At 36.4% G+C, this 17,450-nt stretch overlaps 1 protein-coding gene across 2 annotated transcripts in view; it reads left to right on the forward strand.

Annotated features, from left to right (window-relative positions):
• The window catches only part of LOC136409485 (methyl-CpG-binding domain protein 5/6 homolog sba-like), a 68,527-nt gene that overhangs the window by 22,079 nt on the left and 28,998 nt on the right, over positions 1–17,450 (forward strand). For both annotated transcript variants that reach the window (XM_066390987.1, XM_066390988.1), the window contains exon 3: positions 4,500–4,623. In XM_066390987.1, coding sequence (XP_066247084.1) covers positions 4,500–4,623 — 124 coding nt within the window. The remainder of the gene's footprint in view (positions 1–4,499; positions 4,624–17,450) is intronic.

Here is a 17,450-nt window from a genome sequence, read left to right on the forward strand (position 1 = left end):
GCTATTTAACTACTTTGGCATATCGAAAAACACTAACAATAAACGGGGAGTATACTCATACTAGCCTGTGTTCTTAGAAGAACAATTTGTGGTAAAGAAATCACCGGTAAAACGGGAACTTTAATAGAATACGGCGATAGATTGGACGATATTTCAGTAAACATAATCATCACAACAAAATAAAATGGCGGAATGGGGGAGGCGTAACGTCAAAATGGACAAACATACGACCAATTTGGCGACACTGCGCCCCGTTGCCAACATTGTTGTTAACGTTTCCATTATTTACATTCATGTTAAGTTTAAATGTTTCAATAAACGTTAATGGGTAGGTTACCCATAGGTCCAAGTACTAATTGCAGTTCCTTCACAGAATTATTTGTTTACTTAGAGACAAAGTCCTCATTGAATCTTTTAGTATTTTGAACGTGAGGGTTGGCAGTGAAATCACGTGGTTTATGACACGCAGTGGTTTTTATACTGGGCAACCTATACTTCGTAACTGTTCTTCGATTTCGATGTCAAGAATGAAAAGAAAAGAATCATCGTTTCATGATTTATATCAGCGTTATCATTATTTAATCACACTCATACACGGATTATTATACTATACGTAATCCAACTTTTAATTAAGTTTTAACTAACTATTACACATCTGTCGCGACGTTCTCGCATAGTTTAGGAAATTCCGGTAATACCTTGTAAATTCGATTGAAAAACAAAGTTTTTAAAGATTAGAAAACGGCGGCAGATACCAAAAAATGTTCAATGTGGAAAATTGTTTAAACGGGAATTTTAATTTTTAAACAGAAATGGCTAATGGCTTACTTGGTTAGCCCAAGTGAATGCCATTAGTGAAAATTGAGAGCAAAATATCTCAAAAGTTTTCGGAGCTATGGGAAATTTGGAGAATATGTGTGATAGTTTGTCCGCGTTTCGTCCAGAAAATTAAGCGGTATGTTCAAATGCGTAGAGTTTACTGCAAACAGTTAAAGTCGTCCATACCCTGTATACACGATAAAGTGTTTTTGAATGACGTGTTAAAGTTTCATGGCGTTATTCCTCTGATCGTTTTATAAAAAAAAGTTCGTTTGAACTTAGTTTCGCAACTGCTTAATCAAGATACCGTTACTTTTTTTAGAAATGGGTAGAATTAACATCGTGTTACATCGAGGTACAAAGTCACAAGAATGTCAATTATTAAGAGACAACTGGTAGTACAAGATCTAAAATCGATACCCGAATGTGGTTTGCGCCAAAAACGTTTTCTTTTAAAATTAACACTTTTTATCTTTGCTATATATTAAAAAAAAAATGAATTTCATGAAATTTGGACCAACTCATAGGAAGTGAAGAAGAGAACCCACGGAGAACTTCATTCTCCGTTGTTACACTCATTATTTTTCTGTCAAACTTCCTACAGCTGTTTTTTTTCTGTTCTTTGTCTGGTACTTAAGCCCCTGGAATCTCTTTTTTGTCTTGATAACCTATACGTGAAAGAACTTTTGTTTCGGCTTAACATCGATATCAATAGAAACAACTTTTTGACTGTGGAAGTATTTAAAAGCATTTCAGTTAGATACTTAAAAAGTGCCCAGGGAAAGCTTTTAGCTCTGTATCATTCTCACTTTTCATTCACTTGTTGTTCGCGACCTTCGTCTATGGTGATTGTTCTGGTTTAATCGTTCAATTTGTTACTCTCGCACTCCCTCAGAGTGAGAAAATGATCCCGTTTTCTCACGCTAAGTATCTTACAAAATTATAAACTGTCGTCTAGGTTAACAATAGTTTTAAACTGTCTCTCCAAGCTCTTTAGAGCATCAATTTGCCTATTGTTGTTTAATAAAGCCAGCAATAATTACACGAAACATCTAATTCTATTCGAGGCAAGGATTAAATGATAATTAAACAGATTGAAATCGAAGTACAAAGGGCGTCCTGTCAACCGAAGCCCACGCACACGAAAGGTAATTCATTATCGGATCCCTGGAGAGCCCTACCGACGTGGATGGCGTGGGGTTACAGTCGCTCTGTAAAGCGGCCCTAATTAGTCAGCCCTTTAGCTCTGACATTGTCTGTTTCCCGGTTATTACTTAAAAAACGATGTGTTTTTTCCCGTTTTGCTCTTCTTTCTCGCTCGTCCAATTAAAAGAGCGATCGTTTGTTTGAAAGAGGTGCACGAGTACGTAGCAGGAGGCAGTATGGGCAATCAATCAGCAACGACTTTCGTTTTTATTACTTGCTACACACTCGGTTAATCAAGAACGGCAAAAATAAATAAACCCCGTTATGGGTGTACTGATACATAACTTACCACCTAAGGAGTGAAAAGCATATGGGTTGAAAAAGGCTGTTGCAATATTTCAACAAACCGTGACGAGCGGTGTGTACGTGGTTAACGTTGAGGAATGCGAAAAGACCAAGACTCGAACATCTGGCAGAACTAGATAGATATTAATTTATCTTACCAATTAACACAAAAACTTGTGACGTTGAGGTCAAGGTTGACATCAATTAACTTTACCACCCCGATAAAGTTAACACTCCTAATAGGGGCTTAAATCAATAGCATTATCCCTGGATCGCCCCTTATACGCTATAGCTTATAATGCGATTTCGCTGCGCGCTTTGTAAGGATTCTTATTGGATAAAATCAATTCGGCAAATAAAGAAAACGTTTTAAAAGCTTTCCATGATGGAGGGGAAACAACGAAAGAGGTGTTGCGGACTAAAGGTCAGAATACTCGCCTGGAGCGGGGTATATCGGGACAAAATCGATGTAAAGGGTAAGCGCAGAGGTGTAATCAGGTGTAGTGATTAATGACTGTTTTGTTTTGGGTTTTAATTATCTTGAATTGTTAATGAAAAGTTTCAGATTTGAGGAGAGATGGGGGTTCAGAAATGAAGTTAGATTTTAAGCTCCGAGAAGGGATGTGCTTTACGTTTTAATTTGTAATCTTGTTAAATTTTCCGTAGAATATGGCTGAAATTGCCATCTCGCATTAGGACAGTTCTTAAAAAAATTACATACAGGATGATTCGTTAACAATGGGACAACCGAAAGCTGGAGATTCTATATGTCAAATGGGGACGATTGGAGAAAATGTGTCTTATCCGAAAGTTGATAGTTTCGGTTGTATACTGAGTGTTGAAAATTAAAATTTCAAATCATTTTTGACCGTTGTTCTAAAAATATCTAGGTTAGACAATTGAACATTTGTAAAGTAATGTTTTTTAGGTGACGAATAAGATACGTTTGAAAGCGAAGAATTACCGTGCAGATAGAGAGATAAAGAACTTCAAGGCTCTGGAAAACGTTTAGAGAATGTTAAAAACTGCTGAGATAATTTTATGTGTTTTTGTTTCCATTGTTCCTGACAGGACACTTAGAGTTTTGAAGGATTAGAAGGTTTAATTTTCTCCCAGAAATCTACATCCAAAACGAGCTTTTTCCATGTGTTCCAAGTAACACAATTTGTTTAGAAAATATTTGTAAGTCCTCCTCTGTATCAATCTCGCCTTGGCAAGTTTTCTTTATTCAACCAGTCTTTATATTTAAATTTGACGGCCGTGTATCCAGATGTTCCGATACGTACAATGGATTCGAGAGCCTGATTCTAAACAATCGAATGAGTTGTATACGCTTGGCTGACAACAGAAGTGTATTTGGTCTCCAGGAAACAAAGGCGGAGGAAGAGCTTTGTTTTTATTAGTCTTAGCGTGAGGAAATTGTGCCTTAAGCAAATAGGAAACTCTATTGTGCTTGTAGATTTACCGCGCTTTAAATCTCTTTTCTTAAATAGTTTTCGCAGTGGATTTATGCCTGCAATGAAGAAGTATTTTAACTCCAGAAAGTAATTTAATTTCCCAGAGGCAAGAACTAAACTCAAATATTGTTCAGTGCACGCCTCATGAATATTATTAAATTAACCCCAATTAACGAAGCAGACACGACTACGGGGCTGACAAAGTCCCCGGGGTTTAGTTCTGCTAAGAGATAATGCCGACAAGCCTTAGAAAATAAATAAGACCGTGTCAGCAGTAATCGCCCGGATTTAGGGTGCTTTGGACGATTATTTATGCCGCTCTTACGTAGCTTAACGATCCGTCTTGGCCAATTTTGAGTCATCGGCAAGTTGCAGTCTTCATTTCTCTTTACTCAATTAACTTCAGTCGCGGCAATTTCCATGACTTATAAAGCATTTTATTGCAGCTTAATGTCGCCAGATGACCTAATTTGTGGATGCTGCCAAAACGCGATCTAACTTCACAGCCGACGTCAACTACCTCTTAAGTAAATTATTGTTTGAAAAAGAATTGTGTGCCTGCTGGAAAGGGCTTATTTATACAATATACCCCCTTTTGCCAATGTATTAGATTCGAACAGAGAAACAAGGGTCATTATGTGCAGATTGCCTGCAAGTGATTTCCCGTATCTAAACGTCCATTAAGACATTCGTGCTTTATTGATGTTTACAGTTTGTTTCTTTTTGTTTCAGTCCCAGTAATACAGCTTTAAGTTCATTGGAACAAGTGAAGGAGTACTTGCTCACATCTGGGACGTGCAAGTGCGGCCTTGAGTGTCACTTTAAGTACGACACTGTTTTTAATTTTGATCCCAAGGTAAGTGCTTTTTTCATTACCATCAACAATAACCGCTTGCCTAGAATAAATTTCCGGACTAAATTGAATTAATCTCATAAAGCCCCGTTTTGAAAATCGGAGCGTCTCTGGTTTTATTCCCGGCGAAGAACTCCAATAAATCCTAGATGAGTTTAAACAAACATTTATTTCCATTGTCGAAGCGGGAAATTCGCCTTTCTATTCTCATTGGTCGACGACCAGAAGTGGATAAAACCTTAAAGAGGAGACGAAAAGAACGACAAAGGGGAAATATGGGAGCCCGATGGCTGCTGGCTTGTCTACAAATATTATTTTGAAAGGCTGACGTCTGATAAACACAAAAGGTAATAGCGTTTCGGTGCAGAAAAGAGACGTTTACTGGAAAAATCCGTTTCCAAAGTTTTGAACGGGAGTAACCTCTTTGGATAGTTTTACGGGGGCGATTCGGAATGGGGAGAGGCTGCTTGAGATATTGCGGCGTTATACGAGTGTCCCGAACTTTTTCGTTTTTGCGGGTCTTGGAGTTAAAGTATCTTCGTTCCTCAGTATCTTTGCAGATTTTCTACATTTAGGCTATTTTGGTGACCTCATTTTCCCATATCAAAATTTAGATATTAACTAAAAACTTTCATACCATCCGTCAAGGATATTATCAACTTCTAGGTGCAGGAAAATTAGGTGGACGATCTTAATGTGGTCTGATAAGTATTGTACATGAAGAATGGTGATTTACCCGAATTCCATTAGGTATGAAACGAGGAAAACAAACAAATGTCATCAAACCGAAACATAAGGCTGAAATTATGCCGTTCGTGTAATTCTTAATTGAAGAATTAATTTTAATCTGGATTAGGAATTAGAACCGGCAAACTTCTGAAAGTAAATTCCATCCCCCAATGGAAAATGGAAATCCGAAAAGTCATTCGTATTTATTGACAAATTTCTGGTAATAGATGTAAAGGGGAGGCAAACTCGGATCCACTCAGCTGTCAGAAATTCATTCTCCGTTTGTTCCACGCGAAATTGATATGCTCTGTCGTTTTGTTTTCCGTATTCGCATTCGAATGGCGGAAAAGAAATTGAGTCAATTTAAACTAAAACCCTATGGATAGTCAGTGCAGTCGATCGTTCCAGTTTCCTTCCAGGAAAGATTGTAAAAATTGTTCAAACTTATCTATTATAGAGAGATGATGGAACTTGATAAAAGAAAAACGATTTCACTTAAGATGGCTTTTACAATGTATTCACTGGAGTGTACGATTATTTCTCTCGGTGAAAGGCCATAAGTATAGATAGACGATGATACTGTTGCGATTTGTAGCGTTTATTGTTTCGATTGAATGCCACGCATTTCTCGATGCTTGGGTTTTTATAGCTGCAAATATCAATGCCTGCTCGGACGTCTAAATCCTGAGAAGTAATTCTGGAATTATCGCCTATTGTACCCCAAAACGTGCCCATTCCAGACAATTATCTTCCGGAGCGAAACACGCGGAGCCATTACACCAGTTAGCTTTTAACGAGCTATCAAATTACCTTATGTATATATGTTTTGTGGCTCCCTATTACTATGCTTAATGTCGGCTATTTGTTTCCGTTCCGCAATGTAAATTGGACTTAAAGGCCTTGGGTGGTTTACCTTATTATTTATTTCTGCGATACTGATTTTAGTTGGCAAACAATACCAGTCGCGTTATCGATTCGCCATAAATTCATACTGGTCCTTTGTTCTTGGGCAAAAAGCAAACCTACGCCACTGATAATCCAGTGCATTAATTCTTATAATAGCGACACGGAAAATTCTGATATTAGGGCCAACGGAGCAGTTTTCATTTTAATTAAATTACTCGATCCCATCAGTTTGTATGGAAACGGGAGCGCGACGGGCTTGTTTCCTGAATTCGGGATGCCAATTAAATCGAGCTAAAGCTGCAGAAATAGTTCACAATTGAAATAAAAAGGACCCCAGAAATTCGCGATATTAATTTGAATTGTTCGTTTCTCTTCATCAAAAAAGAACAAAAGAGGTTCGGGTTTTATACGAGGGGAATTGTTAGAGAGTAACTATTGTAGATATGTAAAATATTTCCAACAGCGTGACATAGTACAATGTCTTTTTTAGTGTTAAAGGTAGATACAAATGTTTTAGAAACTTCTGTGGTTCATATTTGAATATTTTTGCTTATAGCGCAAAACCTCTGCGAGACGACGCTGTGCGAACACGCTAGATTCGACAAGCACGATCGATGATCGACGGTGTAGCAATAACAAATAAACCGCTGGAAAAATTCCAGAATTATTGGGAAATGTTTTGGGCATATAAGATAAACAGAGGGTGTTGTTCGCTAGCTATAGTAGTTCCAAAGATTTGCAAAGGATTCAAAATATCTAACATAGTATATTAACGTCTTAAACTGACTATTAAATTACTTGTAATGACTTGATACCGAGTTTTGTCAAAAATCTGCCACTAAGACATTTTTTTCCACTTGGCAAAATCATTGGAGAATTAAGCTCAACAGAATTTCAAGGTAGTAAGGCATAAAATGGTCTATTGAATCGTTGTTTGTTGGGAATTGCGAGGAGTAGACAATAACATTATAGGAGTAACTATAGAGAGTTTTGTTATTTTGCACTTCGTGCTTCACAATGGGGTAGAGGTGTGAGGAAAAGACAATCGAATAAATAAAAGGCAAGTTTGGAATTTTTAGCGTTTACCCAGAAATAGGTACAATAAATATGTAGTAAATTATAAAGGAAAAAATATCTTTCGCAGAAAATATATTTTCTATTCAATTAAATAAGGAGTGATCATTAAAAAATATCCAGTAGACATTGAAATATCATATCTGGGATCAATTCATTTCTTAATCCGATATTTGATGCTAAATAGTAAATTGCTCAATCAACTCCGAGAGTTTTTTTTAATGACTTCTCAGTGTCTAACCCTACTGTTTTCAAACATCAAAAAATTTAATAATACTCCAAAACCCAAAGATACACCAATTTTGTTATAAAAAGCTCATTACTCAGACTTTCCCAATTTCTACGTTCCCAAAACGCTTATTAATTACAAGTCCCTCGTTCGTTGGAAAATTTCAGCCACAGTTCATAAAAAGTTCATCCCGATATGAAGGGAAGTTAAATCGCTTTTCGCGATGTCCGTCGGGGAATAAAAGTTTTTGAGAGGTCTAAATTAACGTTTTCATTCCAACTTTTGCCGTGGAACAAACATAAATTTAAATAATTGTTCTTTTCCGGACCCTCGCTCCCGTCGAAAATTCGTTCGTCATTAAAATTGTTTACTCGACAACTCTCGGTAAGTCGTTTCTGTGCCCGTAAATATCAACATGGTTTAAACAATATTAAATGCGCGAACAAAAAGGTCTACGCCATTGTTGCTGAAACTCAAAGCGCAACCGAATCATAACGGGAAAATATACATATTAGTGCAAGAGACAAAGTCAACAGAGAAACGGGAATTGAACACGGAAAATCAATGCAATATTATATTTCCCTTGTTTCGGGATATTCAGTACTATTTCAAAAGCCTTTGTTGACTCATAATAATGCGGTTCATTTATCAGTTTTCGAAAACTCGGGCTACTGAGTTAATCCGGAATACGCGACCGAACCCCCTCTTAAATCGAGCCGCATAATATGATGAAATTGTGTTGATGAATATGAAACAGTGAAACAAGAATATTATAGATTAAGTTTGGAATTGAACGCGCATTGAATATGAAATGAGTAATAAAATCCCGAAATAGAATTGTGAAAGCAAATTTGCTTTCTGACCATTTTATCGATTGCAATTGGTCATTACTGATAGATAAAGAATGAAATTGGGCATAAATAGTGAAGCAGATAATTTAAGAAATTAAGCAAAAAAAATCCATTTGGTTTTGAAACGTAAGTCATAGTCAACATATGAAAAACATGTTTTAAAAACTCATTCGTTTTCGGACCGCGTGATGGAAAAATATGAAGTAAAAAATGTTATAAATGGGTAAGTTTTTTATCCACTTATTCCATATGTTGACTTCGACTCACATTTCAAAACCAAATGTAATTTTTTGGGTAATTTCTTAAATTGTCTGCTTTACTCAGTTTCATTCTTTATCCATCGGTAATGATCAGTTGCAATCAATGGAATAGCTATATAGCAGATTTGCTTGTAAATTTCCATTTTATAATTTTATTACCTTTTTCATATTCATTGCACCTTCTGCTGTAAACACTAAACATTCAAGCCTTAAACTAGTTCTCACAAGAAATAAAAAATTCCTATTCAGGAATATTACGAGCTTCTATGTCTAATGCCAAAATGGCACTTTTAATAAAATGTTTCCATTTCACAGTATATTTTTTTATGACAGCAAAAAACACATGTGATATGTGTGTAGCTAAGTGCACGTCACACACTTCTGTGAGATGTGAGATTTGTGTGAGATATTTTCAAAGAAGTACAGTCGTATAGAAAAAGAGCGTTTAGATATGCTATTACAGCTGTGACCAAAATTGTCATATGCGTGTCTGCTGGTGTAGGCTTACAGGCCATATGTTCATGACTTAATATATGTAAAACCCGGAAATTACAAGATAAGTCATAATGGTGAATTGATATTAAATGATAGAAACATTTACAGAACATTTCCTGATTACTCAGGAGGACTGAAGATCGAGGCAATAACAGAAAAAAGTTCCCTAAAAATAGCGTTTAATAGAATTGTTATTACTCATGTAAATTTGTGATGTTTTTCCAGTAATTCTATTTTTAATACCGGTATTTATAGTTAACCCAGTTCATTTTAATATAGCATCCGACATAACATATCCCGCAATAATAGAGGAACAATTTTAACTTTATTGCCCGGGGAATTTGTCAAAACGAACTGGTTGATGTCGGAAATTTAATACGTTTATTTTCGGTCTATCAAAGGATTAATAATACTAAAACACTCAGTTTTATTAACTGTATTGTATCTTGCATAAAAGAGGTTAGTTCGGGTTTCCAAAGACTCAAAGTTATTTATATATAATATCATGTTTTTAGCATGATGGATGCCCTTTCCATATTACGTGGTTATTTGCTTATTGCATTCGTCGCCCTTCCCTTCTATATTTATTTTTATCAGTTTGAGTCACACATAGAAATACGTTTAAAAGTTTAAGGTATGTCAATATTTGAAAATTCCGATAGTTAGTTATTCAATAACATATTATGTAAGCAAATATGTGGTGAAAAATTGTGGGCTGGAACGTTTGAATTATGACAATTTTGATATGCATGCAAGGAACCTCTTAAAAGGGTTGGACAGCGAGTTATCTATTTACTTAAATGGGGATTTCGGGGAATTTAAGTTTAAATAAATACTTGGTGGTTTCTTTATGTACTTAGAGACTGAAGAAATCTTTAAACAACCGACTTTAGTATCTATTAGAGATACTAGTATATAATCTACAATTGGTAATGAGATTTTTCTGGTAGTTGATACACTCTAACCGAAAAGAGATTTTTTCGACAAATGAGATCACGGTCGAATAACTCGTTCCACACCCAAATGTTTTTCTAAAATTACTTTATTTCTGGTTATGTTAACAATCGGTAAGCATACTTCGCGTCTACGTTTTTTCAAAAACTTTTCAGTTTTTGAAAAGCGAACTGACAAGTGTCCTTCAAACCTGCAGAGGCTTTTTTATTAGTCTTCAGAATGGTCTCCTTTAAAACGGAAACTTAAATAGTAGTTCCTTTTGAATTGCCCTCAAGAGATTACCTTTAAGATGGCAGTCTTTAAAAATTAATTCTTCAGACTTTTTTATGCTTGTATCCTCAAGTTTTTGTTCAGAAGATTTCGTCATTAAAACGTGCTATAATTTATGTCTTAAACACTCTTTAAGGTTTTAGTATGGTTACACAAAAATTAATTTCACATAATTTCTAAGGATCGTAATGAGAAGCATTTTCGATCTAAAAAGAGAATACTGGCAAGTGAAGATTGCTCTCGAGAACAAGGACAATATTGCATTTTCCACCGGCTCTGGATTATATCAGTTTACTATAATACCCTTCAGATTGTGCAATGTTCTATCAATTTTCGAGCCACTGATGGAATTTGTTTTGAGGGGACTTACTTGGAAAATTTGTCGTGTAACCCAGATCATATAATCGCCATGGGAAATAATTTCGACGAACATCTGGATCTAGAAAATTTAAAAGAGACATTCGACTCGTTACGGGATGCGCTACTGAAGAGGGATTACAAGAAGTGTAGCCTGTTCCAGAAGGAAGTGGAGTACTTGAGGCGGATCATTGTACAGATAGATATTAACGCCAGCCAAAGCAAGATATGCGCCATTGAGAAGTGGCCAATTCCTCGAGGCAAACACGAAGTAAAGTACTTCTTAAGATTGTGCATCTACTACAGAAGATTTGTGGAGGTTGAAAGAGCGCTCATACCAGCACGATTTTAAAATTGAGCACTGTCCAGGAAGAAACTATACAAAGAAGAGTGTGTTGCCTTTGTCAGAGGATCGAACAACGTGAAAGACTTTGGTAGAATTGAAAGATGGCTGGATCACACAGGAACTATTAGACAAATAAATCAAATATCTTGGATACATCTTTCTGGCGAAAGTTGAATAGGAGGCCCGAATGATATCTGATAGTACTCTTTTGCCCCGGCAGAAAAAGATTTGTTCAACTCGGAAGGCTTCCTGGATCATTTCAAGGAGAGGTTAAACGTTGTCCACGAGTAAATCAGGAATAAATTGAGGAGACATATAACTTGCTACCTAACTTTTCCAGTTTCCATAAAAGCGAGTTCGTGTCGCTACACAACTTGCAGAAGAAGGTGTGGAAATAATCCAAACTAGACCAAAATTGAAAAGCCAAATTGCTAAAAAAGATCAATGATGTGGTCTATAAGACCCAGTGGATTTTAAAGACAAAGATGAAAATCTTTCGTTTGGATTGTTTATCGAGATACCATGGAGTCTATCGGTTCGAGACGAATAGCTTTAGGAGGACAGTGTTATAAGTGATATTAAAGTATTTAGTTGCAAAAATGTTTTTTAGTTGGTGACTTGTAGGTATGTCTATTTGTTGAATTAATAAACTTCAGGTGTAACTTAATGCATATTTTTAAATCTTTGACATTTCTTTGGAACAAATTTTCATTCCTCTAAAGAATATGCGTTCCAGTATCCTGATTGTTCTGGGAGATGCCGCCAGTGAAAAAGTTATTGAAGAATTTTGTTTAAATCTAAAGTATTCCATGAGCTCGAACGAATAATTTGTGAAGCATTTACTGTCAGGTTTTTAGCAAGGCTCCGGTGAATTAAGTTTATGCTTTTGATCTATTTTCCATTTCATCTTACTTTCCACGAGATCGTTCCAAATTTCTCAATTTTCTTTTGGCTAATGTTGCAACTGCCAATTACGAGATTGCCAGAACGAGAAGAGTTGCTCTTCAACAACGTCAAAAAGGGAATTTATTCCCTCTTCCCTAGAAATTAAAGTCTTCCTTATAGCCACTTGCAGAGCGCGCCAACTTCAGATCAAAGACATTTGTTTGCTCGGCGAATTTTATGGATATAGGAATCTGAAAGGAAAATAAAAGAGATATAAAACGAAAAACGGGCAAATTTAAGTTTACGAAGTGAACACACTTCACCGTAAAAACGGAAATTAAATTTTGAAACGCTTATCAGAAAGTTTATTCGAGTTACCGGAATGGCAACTTTATTCCCAGCATTACAGGCGAAACGTTCAAAATCTCTGAAATTGAGATCTCAATTCCTGGCTGCCGGAGGGCGGCTTGTTATCGCCTAAGGAAAGTTCAGTATTGTCTCAAACCCGTCTTTGATGGAGACATTCATTGGAGATCTCCGTGAGAAGTAAACCATTCACAGCCAAAAAAAGAAACTTAGATCGATTATCTCGACTCTGAACACGGTATATTCGTTTATAAAACAAATTTGACACCTACCTAACCATTATGTTTAGCGATTTGCATGCCGCTCGTGATTTCGTGCACCTCGTATATCGGCGGCAAATTATGAAGTGCCACTTCGGCTAAATCTAAAATAAATCTTTCGAGAATGCACGTTGCCACACACCGCTGTCACGAAGTTTTTCGATAATGGCATGGCACGTTGTTTTGTGTCAGGATTCAATATGTAAGCAACAATAAATTTCCTGTTGAAAATGCGGCTGCCAAACGGTCCATTTACATATCGCTGAGAACCTATTGAATTTTCGAAATAAGACCTTGTCTCGTTTCTGGCCGAGGTCCAATTCGAAAAGAATCATGCTTCGAGATCAGCACCTAAATTTCACATTTGTTTCGTCTTTAATACGATACAAAAGCGTATTTTCATTTTCCGGTAATAACAGCGCAATTACTTTACTGTGTATAGAAACGAGGCCTGCAAAGCAATCAAAATGTTTTATATCCTAGGTTACTTATTTTCCTCGGTATGAAGTGAAATATTGCAGCTAACCCACTTTTAAGTTCAACATCGAATGCAGGCTTCATTGTGAGTTATTATCGGACGAACTTGTTAATTTTCAATTTTGCTCATAAGCGTGAAGTATTTTCGAGCTGAATTCGCAATTTTCGTTAATGCACAAACATAGTGCACACCGAGGTTATTTGTGGTGGATTTATTTTGTTTGGGGGTGATTATACCCAACCGAGTACACAGTCGAGTGTTTTCATATTTCTGTTAAAGACTCGTTTTTGCAAGCGAAAAAATTACTGAGGCCTAAATTTGCTGTTATGATTAAAAAAGAGGAAGGAAATTCGACAGTACTGTTTTCATTAATATCATTTTGTACATCCTATTTGCAGTTCGATATTTGGGCTTGCTGTTTTATATTGAGCGCGTTTATACATACACGTGTGATGGGAAATCTGTAGAGAGCAAAAATATTATAAGAGGAATACCCACCTATTTCGACACCTGGCAGGATCTGCCTCATCGCCTGGTAGGTCATTGTAGAGCCTTTGCAGTCTCGCTTTGGGATAAAATTGATTCAATGATCAACCTATGCTATTCTAGAGCCTTATGATGGAAGAATTTCGCTCCCCTCGGTGAAATGTGTTTCTTGGAGTTCTAAGCTCTTCCAATTTCTTGTAAAGCCTCAGCACGTCTTCTTTTTTTCCGTTCAGTGCTTTCATCGCTTTATGAAACGGAAACAAAAAAAATCTAGGTGGCTGTTGAAAAATATTGAAAAGAAAGAAAATTCTATTCTTTTAAATGTAGCAAAATCAAACTGTTTTATTTATTTATAACCGCATACATAATGCTGGTATTAATTTACTAATACTAATAATGAAATTGGTATTATTATAAGTATTCATCTAAATTTTATGTTCTTGATATTAGGGTGAATGTTCTTCAGTGGATTTCATGGGATATCAGCCAGAATTCAATGCACATTTTTACATATTCAGAATTTCGTGCTTCAAAATAAAATACAATACTCCTCTTGATGAAAATTTTCACTGCTAATTCGATTTACATCTCGAGTTTTAATAGAACATTATTGGCACTTTATTGGGAAATAATTCAGTTCTAATTTTGGCAATTATCCTGAAAATTTTCAAAAATTTTGGCATTATTTTGTCGATATTTCAGGACGTATGTATTAGGCTTGATCTCCATTTCGACAAGCCTTTTTCCTTTAATTGTGGAAATATTGAGATGTTTAGTTTTTTTAATCTTTTTTACCTCGTTGAAAGAGTTACGGATTAGCGTCATCCATTTATATACATACAGCGTGTTCCATTTAAGGAAAGAGCATGTGATATGAATATTACTGCTTGATAGCGGACGAAATTCGCCCAGTTACTATTTTTGTTATGCATTAAACAGTATACCAAAAGCTGGAATGTTTTAATTAACTGCTTTTGTTCACCTATAATTGAGTTGTTCTGGAACGTGTGCCCAACTTTGTATAAGTGTCGTATAATTCAAACAGAGAAATTTAATTTAAAATTGCATAAAGTGCACATAATGTGGTATACAAAATTTGAAGTAGATACCATAAACCTCTTTCCAAATTTGTAAGTAGATCAAACCAGTGGAGCAACCTTATTGCGACAGAAAGAGTTCCAAAGGGACTTATAATCTCCACGTGATACAACTTTGCAGTAAATGGTTTTGACGTCAAACCGGAGGTAATAATCTCCGAATTTCCCATTTTATCATAGGCCTAAAGCAAGGGCTCATTATTTCACAGCTGATGTACGACGTCAATGAAATTTTCCGGCCGTTACGTCCACAGATCTTGCTATTGACAGTGAGGTTATTAAATTTAACTCTTCGCTGAATTTGCGTTACCGGATCGGATCAAAATCGTCAATAATAAATAGGCACTTCCCAGAATGTTTGTCATGATAATCCTCCATATGTTCTATACGCTTGAGGTGGACAATTAATTTTTTTCTTTTATTTCGTTTGGGAATGGCGCCTCACAGATAAGTACAGTGGTACAGTGGAATTGTACTTTATTGTCAATTAAAACTAACTGACAATAGTAAGTTCCCTTCACATTGAGAGCTGGGATAAAAACCCTTGTTGAAAAAGGGTTAGTTCGGGCTAGTTCCGAGTAACCTTTGTTGATAAACGGTTTTCGTTTAGGCCCTCAGTAAAGGGTGAATGTTATTCTCAGTTAGCTTTAACTGAGAATAGTGGTAATGTCACCGCTCCATCAGCCCCTACTTGTGCGTGAGGCGTTATTCCCAAACAAAATAAAAGAAAAAATGACAATCTTCCGTTATGTAACGTTCTCTCGGATCTTTGCTTTGCATATTACCGTCAATGTGTGTTCAGTGGTCTAACGCAAATAAAAAATCATTAAAGATAATCATTTATTTACCATTTTGCTAAGCAGCCAATTAAAAAATCTCGTGTTTGTGCATTCCTGCGTAATTGATGGAGGAAGTTTGATCGCGATTGTATTGTCTGATCACAGGCATGAATACTAATACGTATTTATATTATATGAAATTGTAAACGAACGATATTATGCGTGTAACAAGCTAAACGTTGCTAATTAAGTTTTGAATAATTCATCACAAAGCTCTCTTGGTGGATCCACGATGGATAGTTCTCGCTTGAAGCACTCGGACTAAAGTGACCCAATTGGAATGAGATTTTTACATAATTGAGCGACCTTTCACATTCAAATCTCGTGTGCTGAGGCTTTCAAATTGGATATAAGGAAAATAAAAGGCGAGTCATTTACCTGCTCGCAAAACGGTATGTGTATTTTTATCCAATTAACGAGGACAAAAGCCGATTTAACTATGGCACGGCGCTCGAGTCGATCGATAACGAAAGCGGTTTTTATACACACGTAAGGCTGATTTTCTTCTCTATAACCTGACTCAAATAATAAATACTTATGTTATTGTTTCTGAACAGGCCATTCATGATTCGGCCTCTTGGAAACTCTCCAACTTTTGTAACTTATTTCGACTTAAGTGTCAGCATTCGGTCAGTTCTCCCTTCACGGGAGCGCCTGGTTGTTTGGTTTGTTCTAACTGAGAATATTGAAGAAGTTTTGGGTGCCGGGATGATTGTTGAGATTGCAAGGTGTGTACGAACAAAATCATGATGTAGGACAAGAGGTTATAATTATGTTAAGATGACATCAGCTAAACCTGGCTGGCAACTAACCTGACCTAACTTAAAATGGAGTTTAATTTTGACGATCAATTAAGTTGATGGGTGAAAAGCTCGTGAGGGTTCGATAGTAGGCGCGACGGGGAGTTTCCAACCAGATCGAATATGGCTCGACTGGCCTTGATGGAAAAACCGAAGGAACCACCATAGGAACAACCCTCTGATCAAACATGTAACACGCTTAAATAACTCAGTAAAATATACTAAATTTGTAAAACATATACGAGAGTAAATTAAGGTGGTTGCAGCTATCCTGAACAACCAAAAATGGACTTTAATTGCATCATGAAGATATAACGTGAAAGACGGCTATGTGAAAGTTCAGGATAATTTACAGTAGATCATTATAGTGATCATTATAGTGATCATTATAGTAGATCACCTCATGTCTCTCGGCGTAATCACGTTCTACTCTCAGTTGCAGCTTTTTGTTTCCTTATCAGATATGTGAATGGTTGGCCTAATATTGCGTTCTAATACTGCCAGAATCTAACTGAATCTTTCAATCAGGCTCCTAGACCCTATTGTCAGTTTTCAAATTAATTCCTACACTGTGGGGCCTCGTGGTTTCACTGCAGGTTTTAATTACCAAAAATGATTTTAAGGCTCTTTAAAAGGAAACCAGAGGAGCACTTGAAGGTACTGAAATTAATAAAGGTTATTGTTTCACCGAGACCGTCAACCTGATATTCGCGAAATCTTTTCAATCTCAATCATCTCGTCAAATTTAATTAAACGTTGGTAAAGACGTTAATGGCCATTGTTACTATAACCTTCGCCCAGGTAAGTAAACCCGACAGACATTTCAAGGCTGCCATTAATTCAAGCCACGTTTTCGTTTTTGCTCCTTATACATACTTATTCGCAAATCGAGATGCTTTTATCACATACAGGTCGACCTCAAATTTTATTAGAGCGTGAGTGGGAGGACGCAAAAGCTATCCCTAGCTAGCACTTATTTTATGCAAAAGTAATGCACCTCTTTACCACATCTTCGAACTTTCGAGTTCGTAAGTAAACCTCGGCGAATACGTTTCCAGTCTGGAACATACAAGAAGTCGCGGAAGCGCTTCCAGCCAAATTAATTTCGCTGCCTTTATAGATTCAAATGGGTTTCGGGGTCGTGAACA

The sequence above is a fragment of the Euwallacea similis genome, chromosome 6 (assembly GCF_039881205.1).
Source record: "Euwallacea similis isolate ESF13 chromosome 6, ESF131.1, whole genome shotgun sequence".
Taxonomy (NCBI): Eukaryota; Metazoa; Arthropoda; class Insecta; order Coleoptera; family Curculionidae; genus Euwallacea; species Euwallacea similis.